The sequence below is a fragment of the Mesoplodon mirus genome (assembly GCF_964341445.2).
Source record: "Mesoplodon mirus genome assembly, chromosome: 9".
In the NCBI taxonomy this organism is placed as follows: Eukaryota; Metazoa; Chordata; class Mammalia; order Artiodactyla; family Ziphiidae; genus Mesoplodon; species Mesoplodon mirus.
In genome coordinates this window covers 90,840,256-90,859,971 of record NC_138985.1, presented here as the reverse complement: position 1 = coordinate 90,859,971, position 19,716 = coordinate 90,840,256, and the positions used below count along the sequence as shown (strand labels likewise).

The 19,716-nt window shown below is 41.4% G+C and overlaps 1 protein-coding gene across 3 annotated transcripts in view; it reads left to right on the top strand.

Moving 5' to 3' along the window:
* Positions 1–6,533: 6,533 nt before the first annotated feature.
* The window catches only part of GRM8 (glutamate metabotropic receptor 8), a gene marked incomplete at both ends in the record, with an annotated part of 765,994 nt that continues 752,811 nt past the window's right edge, over positions 6,534–19,716 (top strand). For all 3 annotated transcript variants that reach the window (XM_082632937.1, XM_082632938.1, XM_082632936.1), the window contains one exon: positions 6,534–7,043. In XM_082632937.1, the coding sequence (XP_082489063.1) occupies positions 6,534–7,043 (510 nt within the window). The remainder of the gene's footprint in view (positions 7,044–19,716) is intronic.

The window sequence follows — 19,716 nt, the reverse complement described above, 5'->3', positions numbered from 1 at the left end:
TGAATTTACTCACTCCCTGGGGAGGGCCATGGTAACAGGAAACCAGGTCTTAAGGTTGTGACCTGTAGGACACATCAGCCCTGAGGGAGGGGGGAGATCCAGGTCTGGGGGAGAAGGGAGCCGGTGCGCAGAAGTGGGAAGATGTAGGAGAGGCTGAAGACGAGTGTGTGCAAATTATTGAGCACATACTTTTCCAGGCAAGGGTATCCCTGCAGATAGACATCTTCTGGCTGTTTACTGGCTAACTTTTCTAGTGGTAATGAGCCGTAGTAGTAGAAGGTCTGCATCTTATCCTGCATACAACTTAGGAAGGCTTCCTATTGTCCTCTCCTCACTACAGAGGAATATCTTGTCACCACTTTCTTCAGAATAGCCCTTTGGGTGCTCCAAGTGTCCATGAACTTCAGCTTTCCAGCCGGACGTTGATTTTCATTGACTTTTCCTCTTGTGTCCTTCTGTCCAGTTTTCCCTTAATTTCCTATGATTTCTTGGACGCATGACTTGTTAAAGTCTGCCCAGCCCTGTGTATGGTGGGAAAGTGGTTTTTTTAGGGTCTTCTAAGCACAGTACACCCGTAAAATATTTGAATTGTAGGACTGATTTTTTAAAAATAAATTTATTTGTTTTTGGCTGAGTTGGGTCTTCATTGCTGCACGCTGGCTTTCTCTAGTTGCGGCATTTGGGGGCTACTCTTCATTGTGGTGCTCGGGCTTCTCATTGCGGTGGCTTCTCTTGTTGTAGAGCACGGGCTCTAGGTGCGTGGGCTTCAGCAGTTGTGGCACTTGGGCTCAGTAGTTGTGGCTCTCGGGCTCTAGAACGCAGGCTCCGTAGTTGTGGTGCATGGGCTGAGTTGCTCCACGGCATGTGGGATCTTCCCAGACCAGAGATTGAACCCGTGTCCCCTGCATTGGCAGGCTGATTCTTAACCACTGCACCACTAGGGAAGTCCCAGCGGGACTGATTGTTAAACAATAGTTTCCCTGTACATTCTTATAGCACTTGCCAGTTTATAAAGTACTTTGACATATATCATTTCATTTCGCAACCCTAGGAGGTGGCCAGAAATCATTCCTCAGGTTAGAAACAAAGAAACTGATCCCAGGTTAAGTGACTTGCCCAGTGCCATGGAGTGAGTACTGGGAGGTACTTCTCAGAACCTAGGATGCCACACTCACAGTCCACATCATCAAATCAGGGTCAGCTTGACATTCTTCATGGTCTGTTGCACCCAAGGGGTGTGGGGTAAGGGAAAGAACATAGCACAGTCCTGCATTTGAGTTCCGGCCCAAGATTTTAGACACATTCATATAATCTTTCTGTTTTTAGGTTCCTTATATCCCAAATGGGGGCTGTGATACCAACCTCATTGGTGTATTTTGTAATGCAAATGAGATAACGTGCTCCAGGCATGCTGTAGCATTCAGTAAATGTTTGTTTCAGCCCCTTTCCCTCTTCTTATATGATGCCTACTATAAAAGTGGCTTCTCATTACTTTAAATGTGGTCTTTTTATGCAATAGTTGTGTTATTGGAAAAAATGGTGCAAATTGAATTCTAAATCAAATTGCATTTTTTTGCCACTTTAAAAAAAAAAAAAATCCCAGATTGCATTTTAAATGCACAGGGGGATTTAGCTATTTAAAGGAAACCTGTGGTGAATTCTTTTGTAATGCAAATGATCACCTTCTAATTTATCTGTTTAGTAAATTGAGCTGCTCCTGTATCAGATTTTCTTAATATGGGGCCTGCTTGTAGAGAAGAGCTTTTACAACCCTCTCTCACCGGATGGGGAAAAGCGACTCAGCTTGCAAACAAAATCAGTTATTGTGTTCAGTTGGCAAAGCCTTGCTCTGGTGTTTTGAGCATAATCTCATATTCCCTTATCATTAAATAATAGAACCTCAGAACAGGAAGCTGGAAGACACCTTAGAGATTATATGGTCCACCTCACTCATTTCACAGATGAGGAAATGGAAGCCCACAGAGGTGAAGTGACATGCTCAGTGTCACCAGCCAGCGACTGTCAGACAAGGCTCCAATTCCAGGCCTCTGTTGCCAGGAGAGTCTCTGTCTAGCCCATCCTCATTCTATCCCCACCAAGATTCCAGGGCTGTGCACACCTGTGGTGGCATAGGAGGTGATAAACAAATATGATGCATTTTCTAAAACCACCCAAAAGAGCTGCAAACGTGGGCTGTTTCAAGAGAAACTGCCAGATTTGCAATTTCGTGAATTGATGACAATATGCAGCTTAACCTATTTGTTAAAGAGCCGAATGGAATACAGCAGAGGGAGGCTGTTTGGCCTTTTTCTGAGAAAACGATTACAATTCTTGGCTATTGCTATTCCTGTAAGGATTTTACCATACCATGTCTTAAAAGCACTTGCCAAGTTGCTGGAGGAAGACCTGGGGACAGACCCAGATAGATCCCACATGGCTTGGTGGGTTTGTTCTCACTGGTGTCAGGCTGTCTGGGAAACCTGGTCTGAAGCAGAGGGGTTTGGACAAACTACATTTGATAGTCTCAGTTCGTTGAAACATTCAGAAATCACCCTGCCCTGGAAATGCCCCCAGATTGTCCTTCCTAGTTAGTTCATTATTTTTCTTAAAGAACTAACCCTCAAAGATACGCACATTTCTGAAAGATTTCAGTGGAGGGGCAGGGCCTTTCCCCTTGCTTGTGTTGTCCCAGTCAGTCTCTGCAGCTCTGGGGGCTTTCTCAAAGGGCAGGACCCATCTGGAGGTCCAGAGGACGTTGACCCTGGTGCCATTTAGTAGCTGAGGGCTTTGGGCCATACTCAACCTCTTTGAACCTTTTTTTCTCATTTACACAAGACGTAATGATTGGTGTATGAAAATTCAGTGAGATACTCTGTTAGGTGCTTGAGACTTTGGTTCAGAGAAGGTACCTAGAAAGTAAAAAGAATCAGAATTCAGGGCCCTGGCCCTTGAGGAGCTGTCCATATTCCTGGCCTTTCAGGAAATAGCTAGAGCCTGTGAGGGAGCCACAGACTCATGTCCCAGCTTGGGGGGCCTGCTCCCCAGCAGACCCAGGCCCCGGAGGTGGGTAATGGAAGTGCTAATGATCTACAAGGTACCCATTTACCATGTACTTAGGACCAGCTGGGAGGGAATGAATGAACAGGAAGGGCTGCGGGCGAGCATTTAATGGTTATGCCTCCTGGAAGCCCTCCGCCTGAGGGCTCAGAAATAGTGGAAGGTGACTTCTCCCCTCAGAGGTCGCTTTCAGGAGTGTGGACCTCATGCCTCCTTGAAGAAGTCCATCATCACAGGCAAGGTTTCTATCAAAGCCCAGAGGAAGGTCAGTTTGAGAGAAAAACTGATTTTAAATCAAGCACAGAACATGAAGTAGAGCTGTCTGGCTCGATAGCACAAAAAGGTCATTTTGTTAAAATTCATTGACGCCGACTAGGATGAGTTTAGATTAAAGCTCACAAGAATTGCCCAAGAGCAAGATTAGGCCGTGCAAGATTATGCGATACCACCTGATTTATGTCGTTTTCTACAAACTTTCAAATATATTTTCCTTAGAATTTTAAAGGGAAACTAAGCCTTCCAGTCATCAAGAGTCTGATTTTTATGACAATGTATCAGATTTTGAAATAACTGCTGTATTTCAACATTTTCTAAGTAGCTCTGATTTTACTTTTAAAGTGACAAAAATTTTCAGTAACAATCTCACCAACTGGGCAAATATGGAAAAAGTTGCTCTGCTTTAGTGGAAAATGAGTTGCAGACTAGATTAGCAACGATAGCTCCTGTTTACTGAGCACTTACCCTGTGCCAGCTACCACGCTTTCCGTGTGTGCCATGTGGCAGGTTCTGGCACCCCTTTACAGACAAGAAAACCGAGCTTCAGAGAGGTTATGTGCCTTTAATTCTGTGTTGCAAAGGAGGAAATTTAAGCAAAAATCCAAGTAAACTGCCCAGTAAATACCAACCAAAATGGCACCTCTTGTTTTCCATTTAAGTGCATTCATCCACTAAACAAAACTAACTCCTGTCTCTCTGTTATTTATTCCCCAATCTTTCCCTAACTTAAAGCTCTAAACAGACCTATGAGATGCTAAAGAGACTAAAAATTATTGCAGACATGAATACCTTTAAAAGAAACTCAATTTTACTACTTCCAGGGCTGTACAACAAGTGGAATTAGGTTAATGCCACATGAGTAGCATAGGTAAAGATGATTTGTAATTAACAGATGGCCTGAGTTTATGGTCGTCTACAACTGAAAACCATTTATTCTCTGAAGTGTTTTAAGTACTTGGGAGGTGGCTTGAAGAACGGAATATCCCCTTCCTTTTCCCCTTCATCATTTCTCCTTCGAGAATCCATTCATTCTGTGCTCTGCCAGAAGGGATACGCTCAGGGTCAGCCCAGCCCTGAGGACTTGGTCACAAGCCCTGAATTAGTCGTCAGAGTTAATGAGATTTTACTGTCTTCTAACTGGTCTTCCTCGTGAAACTGTAAAGCACAATCCTCCTTCTCTTAATGGGTGGTTGGTGTAATCCATGGTCCATCACTTAAATGGTTTCATACAGAAAGTCAAGTTAACTTTCTAAGTGTTTCCTTTTGTGGAATGCCTGAGGTCAGGCTGTTGCCAAATCACAGATTTTCTGAGGGAGAAGCAGCTGCTAAGAGAATCACGTGTGACGGAATATTAGTCAAGTCGTGAGAAAAGTCAGAAAAAGACGAAGTATTTTGAGGCCGAATATGGGAAATCCAGGGCTTAGCATGTGCCAGGAGGCAGGAAATGCTTGTCATAGGTAGATGAGAACCATCCCAGCAGACTGGGCCATTGACTGTATTTCTGAGTGTGCTCCAGGTGTATACTCAAATCCCAGGCAGTGGGCTACAACAAGCCCCCTTTCCTCATCTAAAAGTGAAAAAAGTGCAGCTTTCTCTGAAGGCTTTTGGACATATGTTCAGTTGGCCTCTAGAGAGGCACCATCCTTTCCTTTGGGTCGGGGAGGAATGAAAATTTTATGAACTGGAAATTGAACAAGTGAATGGAAATCACAACCAGATGTTGGTTGGCTAGGGTAGAGGAGAGTTGTCCAAATTTCAGGTTTCAAACCCATATGTATAAATAGGTGAGAAATGAACAGTAGATTAACTATCCTACCAAAATACGTTGGTGCTGTTTATTCTCTTAACTGCATGTGCATTTCAAACATCAGATTCCCTTATGTGAAGTCAGTTCTTGTTTTCAGTTAAACCTCCACAAAAGTCCTTTGAAAGAATCCCATGGCATTCTTTAACAGTGAAGGTCCTAGAATAACATTTTCCTATAGATTTGCTTGTAGATGTTTTCACTCTAGGTTATTTCTAGTCTTGATGAAATAACTGTTTTCCCCACTGAGTCAGACAAAATTAAGAAGCTCTTCAATAGACCTCCAGCTCTGATTTGCTCTAGTGATTCTAGGATCAAGAAGTGTTTGCTTCAGAACTGTAAGCATACCCATTGCTTCCACTCCGACAAATTAATAGGAAACTCTGACAATGGTAATAGGAGTATTTTCACACATAACCTACCCTGTGTGTTTAATTTTCAAGTCATTTTTTTGTTACCAGAGAACAATAAGATAATTTACACAAAATAGCTGACATTCTATGTTTAATCTTTTCACAAGCTCTAAAACTTATACATTTGGGGCTCCTTGGGTGGATTCCTTTCTCTTTTTCTTTTTTTGTGATTGAATAATCACTTTTTCCCATTGGGAAATCTGAGGCACCAAAAATTGTCATTAACAGATGACTGGCTTGTTGAATACATCACAGAAAATAGCCTTTCATTCTGATTTTGTGGACGAAATTTAAATGCTAAATTCAGACAGCTGTAAAAAGTAAAAACAGATTTGAAAAGAACTAATGCCATCAATCTCAGGATTTTTACCTTCACAGAAATTGGATTTATTGAAATGAAATGGTACATAAAAATGCTTTCTGATTTGGGAGAATCAACCTAGTTTCTGGTACGTTTCTGTTTCCCTTGCTCCAAAAGTGTCATCAATCTCTCTGTTTAGATGCAGTGCAGCCAGGTGTTCAGAATCATAAGGGGACAAAAAGTATTAGTTTCTTACTGAATAGGGAAAATTAAACAATAAAAAAGAGGTCGGTGCAAACAGGGCTTAAAATATGAAAAATGTAGACCCTTTGAACTGAACCCTTTCTTTTTTTCCTTCCGGCCTCCCAGGAATAATTCTGCTACACAGCTGACTTCAAGGATGTGAATTGGTGACCTCATCCCAACATCAGAACCTCAGCTGTTCCTCTAATTTTTGCATCATTCCAGGCAAGTTGACTTTATATGGAAATAAAATTGAACCTTGGGGTCTGATGGAAATTCACTGTGACATTCAAATCAAGAACACCTGCTGAAGCCCACAGAGCCTTTTCCCCATGGGCCCTGATGGTAGCCTCCAGAAGGTACAGCCTCAGGTGGTCCCCCTTCTTCTGTGGCAAGAATAAGCTTTGGGTCTTGGATTGCAACACCACCTGTGGAGAAAATGGTACTCGAGGGAAAGCGATCAGCCTCGTGTCCTTGTTTCTTCCTCCTGACCGCCAAGTTCTACTGGATCCTCACGATGATGCAAAGAACTCACAGCCAAGAGTATGCCCATTCCATACGAGTGGACGGGGACATCATTTTGGGAGGTCTCTTTCCTGTCCACGCAAAGGGAGAGAGAGGGGTGCCTTGTGGGGAGCTGAAGAAGGAAAAAGGGATCCACAGATTGGAGGCCATGCTTTATGCAATTGACCAGATTAATAAGGACCCTGATCTCCTCTCCAATATCACTCTGGGTGTCCGGATCCTCGACACCTGCTCCAGGGACACCTACGCTTTGGAGCAGTCACTAACGTTTGTGCAGGCTTTGATAGAGAAAGATGCTTCTGATGTGAAGTGTGCTAATGGAGATCCACCCATTTTCACCAAGCCCGACAAGATTTCTGGCGTCATAGGTGCTGCTGCGAGCTCCGTGTCCATCATGGTGGCTAACATTTTAAGACTTTTTAAGGTAAGTAAAGGCACTAGGCAATTCTGACCATTGTGGAAAGACAATAAATTGTCTTGACTCCAACTGCAGGTTTAAGAGGAAAGTGAATGTGGTGAAGATGCTCGTAGACCCTCTCAGGGCCACAGTTTCCTCACAGAGAGGGGTTTGTGTCTAGGTTTCTACAACTGTTGATTTAGTTCCATTTTTAAAAAGAATTAATTGGATTAATTGTGACTTTTTTTTCTGAACAAACAGAAAGGTGATAATTTCTGTGACATGTTGGGTCCTCAGTATCTTGGGATGTGCTGTTTATTGAGGCTTATTTTAAAACAAAGCAAGTGTTTTTCGAGGGTCTGCTGAACTCTTAGCTCATTTATCAGATCAAACATTTCTATGGTATTTGAGATTTAAGATAATTTACTTGGTGAAATTTCTTTAACGTGGGATGCTCTGTTATGATAAAAGTTCCTGTGTGGAGAAATAGTATTTATTACTAATGGGTAGATGGGAGTGACACTCTGGGCTAGAAGATGGCCATAAAGTTGTCAGGTTTGTAATAGCTACAATAGAGCAGAACCTCATTAATTCAGACTGCTCTGATGCAGACTTAGAATAATTATATGTCATTCTTATAGCAGGACAATTCGAGACTTTTTGGTTTAGGTTGGATGATCTATTACCTATAGATTACATTTTGAATAAAATTGGCAAAATAAAACAACACATGGAACAATATTTTGAAAGCATAAAGTCCCATAAACATAAAGTTATTGTACTTCATCTTTCATTAACTCTCTCATTTTATTTATTAACATCCATTATGTAGTCCTTTGTAATAGACATAATTTTAAAAATTGAAAATACTTTTCACTCTGATTTTTTACTCAGTGGGACATGACTTTTCCAGCTTACTCTGAATTAATGAGTCTTCATTTAATATTGTGAGAAGCTGTTTCTGTGCATATTAGATTTAAAAATATTAAAAGAATATGGAGAAGTTGGACAGATGACAGATATAGTGACAAAATGAACAAAGTGATGGAAAACTTACTTCAGAAAATAGAAGGGTTCGAATCACAAGCTTTCTGCTTTGGAAGCTGTGTGTGTGTGGGACCATCTAGTCTGGTTCATGTCTGTAACATCCCCCCAGCTTCTGTATGAATTCCCTAAGTTTGGAGGAGAGAATGGTAAGAGGCCCCTTAATGACTATTTTCAGATGGATGAAATTTCCTCAAATGAGGATGCTGCTGAGCAGAAGCTCTCTGTGTCTAAGGAGTGCTGAAGAGTCACACACAGGCGTCGGGGAATGCCTGAGATATCTGAGCCAGACGTTAGGAAGAGACCCTTGGCAAGGAGGAGGACACAAGATTAAAATGGGCAGCCAAGGGTGCTCTAATTGTCCATCTCTGGAAACTTTCAAGGGAAACTGGAGAGTTGTTAGTAATTTCTCTTGGGCTAATTGACCCCTTGCCTGGAGGCAAGATTCAGAAGCAGAAGCTCCAGGTTTACCCCAACATCCTGGGATCTTGGATTTCTCCCAGCATCCTGATTCTGAGCCGCATGGCATTTTCGGCTCTGGGGTGATGTCCCGCTCCAGCCAGTTTCCTAGTTCTCTTCTCCTCTCTGACTTGATCTCCCTCCCCCGATGCTCCAAAGCATCTCTTTTCTGTTCTTAACTCATCAACACCCACTTTTAGGGAAGGGGAGACTTTCGTGAGGATCATCTCCCTCCTGTTACTCTCCCCTTATAAACTAATTCTGGTTCCCATCAATCCCATCGTAATTCCCGTGAATCCTGTCTCTTTCCTGGAGTCTGGTGCCAAAAGTGGGCAAGGATTTGAGGAGTGGGGTGGAGGCGATAATTGCTCAGTTGAGGTTTTCAAAACTTGTTTACATTAATTTTGCTACAGAATCAGCTTATCTGTAAAATGGGGACGTTAACATTGTGTTAGGTTGTTGGATGATTTCATGAGATAATGCAGGTGAAGGATTCCACCCGGACCTGACCGTGTCCTTTGTCTGCTTGGGCTGCCAAAGGGGACATCGGGCCAACTGAAGGGTAGGTTTTGTTTGTATGCATTCTAGACCTGGCTTCTCTCTGCTTTGTTCTTCTCTCACTGACTGGCCAATTCTTGGGTAACTCTGGAGGGACCTTATTTGATCACGTGGGAGAATTACAATACCATTGACTCTGGGCAGAGTCCAGTGCTGTAGGTCAGTTCTTGAGACTGTGGTCTGCACATGAAGGGGCTGCCACCCTTTACCAAAGCACAGGAACTGGGTGACTTTTAGCCAGGAGGAGATGTTGGTTATGGTAGATGTCATGACTAAGACCGGTATGCTGGCCTGGAGTGAGCATTGAATATATGGAAGCAGATATACTTATTAACCAAATAAGCGGGGCTTGAAAAATCTGTCTTTTACAAGTAAGTGAGAAATGTAAGTGGTCAGCCCATCTTCCAGCTGAACCTGGAACCACATGACTGTGAATTGATAATTACCACTTAATTGTTGTTGTGCTACTTTAGTTTACTTTGACGATTCACATGAGACCTCCATCCAGCACTCCACACTGATATTAATTATGAAATGGTGATGGTCACTCTTGGAATAGAAAATGTTTCACTTTATGTGTGAATATATATTCTGTTTAAACACATATGCTAGGACTGACATGAAATATTAGAATAGTTATCAAAGGAATGATTAGCAAATTAATGCTTTGGGGATTGGCTTACAGTTCCATTTTGAAAGATAATAATTTGATTAAACAAATGCTATGACCTGAATAAAATTAAACAGTTAGGACAGTTTTATGGCACTTGGGCCCCTCCAGGACAGCATATGACCCATAGTATCTAAAAAGATGCCTGGATATCAGTATAGTGCCACTTATTCCTGGATTAATGGAGTCACAGAGGTCAAGCATCTTGGTTTGGAAAAACACACACAATTAACCTTGACCATGAGGGATGTAAACAAGGTCTTGATTAATGAATTTACTTATTGTCCTGCTCAACAATAAGCATTAATTGGGGTTTTTAGAATGTAGCTTGAATCTGTTTAAAATTGTATAGAAAATATTTGGGCTGAAATCAGGAGTAATCTCCAAAGGTCCCAGTTCTCTTTTTCTGGACAGTCCTGGTAAAGCCATGTGTTATCTGCCTGGGCTACATTGTGAAGGAGACAAAGTCCTCCAGGCATGTGCATCTTCCTCTTCCTTCAGTCTGGCCCTCCTGTGGCAGCCTCTCCTGGCCTCGTATCCCTCTCCATTCTCCTAATCGAAGCCTCGTTTCAGGAAAGGAGCTATGCATGTGTTATCAGTCATCTGCGTATAACATGTCTGTGTTTAAGTCAGAGGAGGATTCTGTTTTCCGTGGAATCGCTGATTGTGGTTCAATGAAATGATTTGTCTTTGTCAAGGGGATTGAGGCATTGGGGGGAGGTTCATTTAGCCCCCCAGATCCTGCACCTTGTCGGGGTGGGGGGCAATTCCTCTGATGTGGTGTATAGCTGGTCCTGCTTTTCTCTAGAGGGAAGGAATGTTGCCCTATCTTTGTTTCTCTTCTTATCAAAGCTCAGGGGCAAATGGTAAAATCAGCCCTTTAACTTCAGCGGAGAAGTGGAGCCAGACTTCATTGGGGGGTGGGTGGGGGGCAGAAGCTGGCTTGTGGCCTCGCCCCTTGGGGCACTGAATGCCATACTAAACCAGTGATTGTCAACCCCGAGTGTGGGCGGGGCTCACACCCTCTCTCCTCATGCCCTGTTGGGGGTGTGTGTGTAGGCTATCAAAACTACCTCAGAGGCTTTTCATGTGACGGACACAGTGAGTGAGTGTGTGTCTCCCAACCCCCTCCCTAGAACCATTTTTACTGATTGAAGTGTCTCATATTTCTCAGGTGTGTTGGGAGTGAAAACAAGTTAGAGAGTCACAGAACAAGACTTCAATGATCTGAACTTTTTAGAAGCACTACACACAACCTTGACACACACACACACACACACACACACACACGTGTCATATATGGGTTAACATGGCGGCAGAGTGGTCACCTAGGTGACTGTTCAATCCCTATACCAAGTTAATGGTTTTAGATAACAGTAGGATCCATTAGGATAATGTGACCCATAACTGCAGAGTAGCAAACCCAGAAAACCCAGAACTGCTCCAACCTACATGAGGTTAATATGCCATTTCAGTGGCTCCTGTGTTGCAGAGAGACCAAAGAAAAGAGGGGTCCAGCTCTCAGATGGAGACTGCTTAGTTTGAAAAGAATTAAAAAAGAATGAGAGGGTCTTTTGGAAATGTTGACTGGGAAGCCCATAATTTAAATTTGTTTTATAAAGCAGTTTCGAGGAATTTGCATATATTTTATAAAGAGCTTGGATTTTTTTCCCCTTTCTAGAACATTTCCACCCCTGTCTTTTAAATTAGAGCAAATCTGTTCCTCAAAACACTAGTCATATGTCTTACTTTGAGCAAAGATTGAACATTCTAAGTTAAAAATAGCACATTGATAGTAGGAGGTAACACATGTTGATGTCCACATAGATGCATTGGGGTTACAAAAGGACAGTGTCAGCTATAATTTCTCTTTCTCATGTTTTTCTGGTGAACTTTACCTAGAGAGTTAATTTTCAACTCTTGAAGGATGGGGGTTAGACAGTCTGTAGTGCATACTTCCCAAATCAATCAAATAGAAATCCATGTGTGGATTATTCTAGAATTATCTAGATTTACTTCTAGATAATTTCTCACCATGTGGAAGTGTTCTGGTTATAAGTGGCTAAAATTGACCTTCATGTTAAGTAAATGAAATACAGTGAAGCGTCCCATTACCCTGGAAGTGCTCGCCTACCCTGCTATGTTTACAAAGATATATTTTCTTCCAAGAGACTCTACTAGTTGCAGTAACCACTCCCATAAAGCCAAGCATTTTGCGAGTTATTTATTGCATACAATGGGCTTTCTTAACTGTAAACTCTGAACAGGTGTATCTGCTGTATTCAGGCTCATCTAGTTAGATGGGCAGAAAAATGAGCCCAATCAATAAATCAATAAATGTTACCTCAGCAGGAGGTAACATTTCATGTTTAATCTTATTTGATGGCGAACAGATAATGGAAAATTGAAAGATAGATTCCTTTAGTCAATGCTTTGCTCCCGTAGCAAGCTCTAATTTAGTTTTGTAAAGAGCCTATTCACCTCGGATGAGAGATGATGGATGTTCTCTCTTAGTGGCCTTAAGTTGGGGTGGAGGGGGAAATGGGCATGGCCCATGGTCACGGACACAACTCGAAGCCATATAGAGACACATAAATATGCAGACGTGGTCATGCCACTCCTCTTCTTAAAGTTCTAGTGGCTGCTATTTCTCCCAGGATAAAGGTCTACCTCCACTTCGGGAAGTCTTTTCTTACTTCTCTCCACTACATTAAGTTTCTTTGTTACATGTAACAAAGCTCCACGAGGGCAGGATGATATCCATGATAACCATGAGGACGTATATATCTTGTTTGTTACTGTTATTTCCAGCACCTAGTATGGACCTATCTGGGAACCCAATAAATGTTTGCTGAATAAATGAATGAATGAACCATATCTCTCTACCCATTCCACTTCCTCCACCTCCCTCACCCCAATCCCAGATATTGGAAATAGTAGGTGTTGGGTAGAGAGAACAGAAATGGGATTTTGTATATTTTACTTTTGTACTCATTGACAAAAAGGAACAGAAGGAAGGAGAAGGGGAGAAAGGAGAGGTGGTATATTTGGGGAGTTCCTATATTTTCATGTGCTGCTTCATTCTCCTACCAATTCACATTTTCTCTAAACAGATTTTTAAAATTAAAAATTAAATAAGTAAAAGACACGAGCACATTCTCATTTTGAAAAGTCTAAGCAATGAATAAGTAAATAGTGTAAAATGGAAAGAGACCACATCCAAACACATATCAGTGAAGTCACATACACACACAGAATTTTATTCATAGATATGTCTTATGGCTTTCTTTTTCATATAACAATATGCCCGGGAGAGATTTCCATGTTGGCTAATATGATTCACCTCAGTAATTCTCAACCCTGGCTGCCTGTTGCCATCACCTGGATAGGTTTTAGAAAAGCCCAAACCCTACCCAAGACCAATGAAACTGGGGTGGAGCCCTGGCACTGGTATATTTTAAATGATCATTAGATGATTCTGTTATTTGTCCAGGGCTAAGAACTATAAAACTTTAGCTGCTTGGTTTTTAATTATATGAATAGAACATCATTTATTTAATAAATCCCTTACTGATAGGTTACTTGACTTTGATTTCTTAAGGTCATTTATCATTTGAAAAAAAATGAAAACAATGCTAGAGGCATTCCAAGCACTATTAGCTCTAGAGTGAATTTTGGTCTCCTAGAGCCCCTTCTTGGACCAACAAAGGGGCTGAATTAGTGAATGACCAAAAACACCTTGCTATAAGGCAGACTCACACGATACAGGCCCACCTCACAGGCGGTGGCTCTTTATGACATGCAGTAACTTAGAACCAGGGTAGTGGTCATGTGCTCAGACCATTAAAGGAGCATTGTGACGTGTTGGGTGGAGCAGATTTTAAACGTGGTGAATGCAAGTATTTCTTACTTTCCCTTTTCCTAGCTTCGAAAGGTCTGACATCCTACAGTGAATACTGAAGACCTCTTAAGACGTTACGTAGTGTTTAATGCCTATCTTTTGAGTGTTTTAAATAATAAGGTTGTTTTAACTAGCGGCTATGAGTGAGGAGAGGGAGGAGGGGAGAGGCAATAAAGGGGGAGCGGAAAAAAGGTTTATTACGGGGTTATATGAAATCATGTGTGTGAAACTTTTGAAAGTCGTAAAGCACTATAGAATTTAAAGAATCTTTGATCCAATTAAAATAAATAATAACGAGGTTGTTTTGAAAGTAGTGAGTCTTTCCAAGAGAATGGCTTGTGACAGTGCGTGCTATACACTTTTTGCTTAAGTTGTCTGAAAACCTTTTGAGAGCAAGTCAGGGTGAATGTAGATAAATAAACAAATAAATTCGCATAAGAAAACTTCTGTGCTCTTCTTTCTATTCATTCACCCTGAAGATTGAAGTGATTAGTGTTTTTAAAAAATTTAAAGACTTGATTTTATTTTAAAGAGAAGTTTTAGTTTACAGCAAAATTGAAGATGGCAGTGGTTTTATTTGGTTTCAGGACTGATTTCTTCCCAGACTCTTCAGAAGATAACTTTTTACAGCCAACGGTTGTACTTTCTGGGGGAAGTCTTAGCATCCGAGGGCTGCCCCTGGCTCCTGCCCAGTAGCTCTCAAACGCTAGCATGCATCCAAATCACCCAGAGGCTTTGTGAAGCATGGAAGCTGAGTCCCCACCCCACCCCCGCCGGCAGAGCTTCTGAGTCAGTAAGTCTGGGTTGGGCTCTGAGACCTGGCATTGCTAACGGTAACCAGGTGATGCTGATGCTGCCGTTTCGCAGACCACACTTTGAGAAACTCTGCTCCGTGCAAATCGCCTGCTGGCTGACTTAGCAAGTCAAAGTACACAAGACAAAAATGAGGTTGAACAATGTTCTGTCTGGCAGCGGCCTTTTTTCTTTTGATTCATGCCTGGTTGAGTTTCTGTTCTTATTGGTCATAATCACAGCAGCTGCTGTGTGGATCTATTTTTAATTGTGTGCTCTTTTGGAAGTTGTGTTCCTTATTAAATTATGCGTGGCTCAGGAGTAGTCAGCAGAATGGTCACTTGAACACGGTTTCTAAAGCGGTGTCACTCAGACGATCACTTTTCCTCATTTTTATTACCTGTGACCGTGGAGCAGACCGATTTAAGAAACCCGGACGGTAAGATACACATTGACAGGGAGTTGAGAACAAGTGACGAAAGAGGCTGCGATTTGTCTCAGCTACCAGCAATTTGTCTTCAGAAACCATGACAGCTACCTCCTGATTTCCATTATGCAATGAGATTGCGAATAACATTGCACAGCAGCCTGAATCAATAGAGGGTCACAAGAGGCCCTTCGCTACCCACAGTGGGGAAAAAGGGCCTAGTTACCCATTTAATTGGTAAAACACATTCTCTGGCAAAAGACAGAGACATCTCGTTCAGCTGTAATAAGGGACTTTCCCTATCTCTAAGCACTGTTAATAACATAAAATATACATGTAATCTTTATGTATTTAAATACATAATGAGCACCAGGCTGATGGGGTGGGAAGGGGCCAGGTATAGCACTGTCCAAAGCCACCTTTATCCCATTTCCAAAATGAGGCCAATCTCTGCTGCTTTATTTCATTTGGCCCAGCAAGCTGACAGGCATGTGTTTTCAATGTTGGCCATTTGTCTCCTTCCAAGACTCTCCCAGGCTCCCACTGTGCTTGGGGAGGCTGGGTTCCTTGGTACAATATAGCCCCAGATGTACTGGTTAGGCCCACCTTCGAAGTCATGAACTGTCACCCTGGGCTCCCTTGGGACGTGAGGATGGTGATGTATTCTTGCTCCAGCTCACCCTTGCTTGCCTTTACATGAATCGAGAGTGAATTCTAACTTTTATTAGTGTTTGTGCTATTTCTTACATTTTAAATTTAAATATTTAACATTGTGACAATTCTATGTAGTAGAGTTCTCAAAGTGATTTATCATCTCAGCTCTGAGAATGTTTGCATTTATATTGTTTAGAGAACAAATGGCATATCATTCCTATGCAGATTTGTTGTAGAGATATTTGTGTCCTATAGATATTTATCCTCAGGAGCTGTCTTTTCAAATTATAGATTATTGTAATATACTTATCTAGTGATGCTTGATACTCTTTTGAGTAAAACAGATTAATGTGAATTATATGAAATAGGTCAGGCTTTGTAGTCAGACTTCCTGGGTTCAAATTCTGATGTAACACTTATTAGCTATATTACCTTAAGTACACTAGTTAATCTCTCTAAATCTTAGCTTTCTTTTGTGTGTGTGTGTGTGTATGTTTAAATTTAAAAAAATTTTATTGGAGTATAGTTGATTTACAATGCTGTGTTAGTTTCAGGTGTACAGCAAAGTAATCTAAACGTTAGCTTTCTTACATCTGAAGAGTAGATAATGATAGTACCTCCTTCATAAGGTTTTAAATGAAGATAAGATAAAGTGCGTGAAGTCCTAAGTAGGATCCCTGAAACATAGTTATGATGATGATAGTGAGGAGGGAGATGTTGATGTCCACCGTTAGTAGGATATTCATCTTGAGTTAGACCTCTACTTCCATACTCAAGCGTCCATACTGACTTGCCTTATTTTGTGAACAATGGCAGGTTAGCATTACAGATGCTGTCACTGACCAAGAAAACAGTGCAATCAATAGGTCCAAACAGGCTCTGGCATGGAGCTAAGCTGTCTCGTTTGCCTGAAGGCCAAACATGAGACTGGGACCTCACCAACCTCATGCTCCAACCAGTTGAGCTAAGGAAGCAGTGGGCTGCTGTTCTTTCCAAATCCATGTCTTAGGTGGTAAGAGTCAGTTTTGTTTAATGAACAAACAACCAAGGGAAAGATTGGATGACCCAAAGACAAGCTGTGCTAAATTTTAAGGTTATAACAGCACCCAAACAAAAGTGCCACTAGGGTTCAGTTGTGAAAAAAAGAGAAAACAACAACAAATTCTGGCTCCTTTGGACTCTTTCCCGGTACCCCTGGGTTTGATCGTATAAGAGGTGGAGCCGTGGTTGAGGATGAGAGGCTGACTAACCTGAAGGCTGCAGGCAGTGTTTAAGTCTGTCTTTTGGTTTGGAATTCCCTTTCATTTTTATTTTTTTTCACACACACACACTATTTTATTTTTACAAGAGATAAATAAACTGACAGCAAGCATTGTAAATGGATGACCATAACAACAGCAACAATATTGCAATTACCAAACACGAAACACACTCATACTATGTCATAATATTGACATTCAGTCCAGTAATCCTCCACTGTAACAGCTCCTTCACTTTGCAGTGAAAATTGATTTGTATATTTTTTGCCTCTGAGTCCTTGTGGGATTTTTTTTTTATTCAAACAGAAAGTCACAAAAATTATAATCATCCTCATCAGTTCACTCAGTCCCATGTAATTAATTTTTTTTTCATCTTGATCTTTTGTTAGTGGAATTCCCTTTCTTTGCCATGTTTGGTACAATGATCCAACATAGATGGAAACATAGGCCCACTATCCTTTTATTGAGGGAATACTTTTATGGACTACATAATACTTATACCCATTACCTTCTGATACAAATGTCAGAAATGGAAGCACTAAAAAGATTCAGAAGTACTTTCTCTAGAAGTCACATTCATTTTTGGACAACCAGAAAAATAGTGGGACTAAATATATAAAACTTTGACTAACACTAGGACCTTTCATGTTCCACCTGTTGAAAATATAAATAATTCAGTCAAACATATCAATTATGGCCTGGTCCATTTTCATTTTAATCAAACATGGATAGTTTACTGAAATGTGAAAAGCCTCCTCAGGGAAAGAGAAGTGGTATTTATTTTTTTAATTCAAACATAAAGTCACCAAAATTATAATCATCCTCATCAGTTCACTCAGTCCCATGTAATTAATTTTTTTATCTTGATCTTTTGTTAGCACTTTTATGAGTTCATCAGTTTTCCATTAGAATTCTGAAAATGCTTATTCATTCAGTTTAGCAGTATAGCCAGTTACCAGAAACCTGTACTTGTCAGAGTCTTTTCCATGAATTCCTTGAAGATGAAACCCTTTTATAGGAACATATTTGCAAAAGCATCAGAGTACACCCAGAACTGTCTGTAAATGACAAAAGACTTAAAAATGACCACGGAGAAGTGGTATTTTTGCAGTGCAGAATTCTGCCGTCTTTGCAGGAAGGACAGAGTCTTATCACAGTGTTACTTGTTGAATAGTTCTTGGTATTGTTCTTTAAACTCAGTAAGTGTGAAAGCTCTTTTTTTCCCCACCAAGACAAGCAGAATACAGTGAAGAAATACCAATATATTACCCACTTATTTTCGTTCTTTAACTTAACAGGTGAACTAGGTAATAGCCAATCCCCAGCAGGTGTTTGGGTTTATTCAGCAGCCTGGAAGTATATGTTGTTTAACACTCCTGGGGATAACTAAGAAAGAAATAGAAGATTCAAAGCTTTTACATCGCTTAGAATCTCGTTGGGGAGAAATCACTAACACGAATACAATAACAACGAACAGTATAAAACCATGTGATAAGGCTATGATATGGTGCCAGGGTTTTTTTTTTTTTTTTGCGGTACGCGGGCCTCTCATTATTGCGGCCTCTCCGGTTGCGGAGCTCACGGGCCCAGCTGCTCCGCGGCATGTGGGATCTTCCCGAACCGGGGCACGAACCCGTGTCTCCTGCTTCGGCAGGCGGACTCTCAACCACTGCGCCACCAGGGAAGCCCTCGCTGCCAGGGTTTAGAAGAGAGGCCGACTTCACCTGAGGAAGCTGAAGCTATGGGTCGAGTTACCTGTGGTAATGTGGGATTGGCCTGGGCCTAGAATGTATAAAACAGAGGCCGGGCGAGGAGGAGGGCTCTTCCAGGTGTGGGGAATCCCAGAACCTTTGCCCTGATGCCTTCAACTCCGTGAAGATGGAAGTAAGTGGAAACCTTATTTCTTCTGCTTAGCATCTCTCTGCTATGGCAAAACCTCAAAGGGCCCCTTTAAGAGTCTTCTAGGAGGACTGAAAATGGGGAGGGTGGGAGGGTTATGTCCCCAGCTCCCACTGAATGTGAAAGTCCGGACCTCAGTTAAAATCCAAGCAAGTGGGTACTGAGCATCCAGAGGGCAGAAATCTAAGCCCTCTAGTTCAGGGTAGGATTAGATACAGGAGGTGAATTGCTGTGCGATGCAAGCAAGGAGCTAGTGGACCCCGGAGAATTCCTACCTCCAGCCCCCATTTTTGCACTTTGGAAATCCACGTAGCTTAAGATCAAAAAAATTTTTTTTCATCTGCCACATGCCTATCTTGACTGTTTATACTATTCTCATTAAGCATAGATACACAATTAATTGCTGAGAGAGAAATTAAATGCATTATCAGTGAATCGATTTTATTTGCCTCAATCCAATATGGAAAGCCACTGTTCTCGAGAGGGTCACAACTTCTCCTTGCCGTCTTCTTGACCCTTGAGTAAACTGGGAGTAATCATTATCTGCACTTTCTCCGTTTCACAAAGTGGTCATAGATCTCAGTAAAGTAAAAAAATTTGGAGAATTTACAATATTCTAAGTGTAAAGCATTTTGAGTGACTTGGAAATAGGTTCTGTATTGAAAATGGCATAACTGCTTATTTTTCTTCTTCATGCTGAGGTACTTTAACTTGTAATTTCTACTCTCGTTACCCCACCGATTTAAATGGGAGCTCGATGGGAGATGTTTTGTTGTCTTTGAAACCACTGGGATGGAATTTTAAATCCTTGGATTTTTTTTTTCCCCTCTGCCTGAGGAGAAAAGATACCGGAAATTCCATTTTTTAGTTTGGATTACTTCGTTTCATTTATATGCATACAGCTAAAGTACCTAGTGAGTTTTGCGTGTGTGTAACTTAACATCTACAGGTAACGCCTTGCTGAAAGTAAAATAGATTAAGTGGAGAATATTTTTCCCACAGTTTCCTTCTCTAACAAAAATAAGATAACCCAGTAC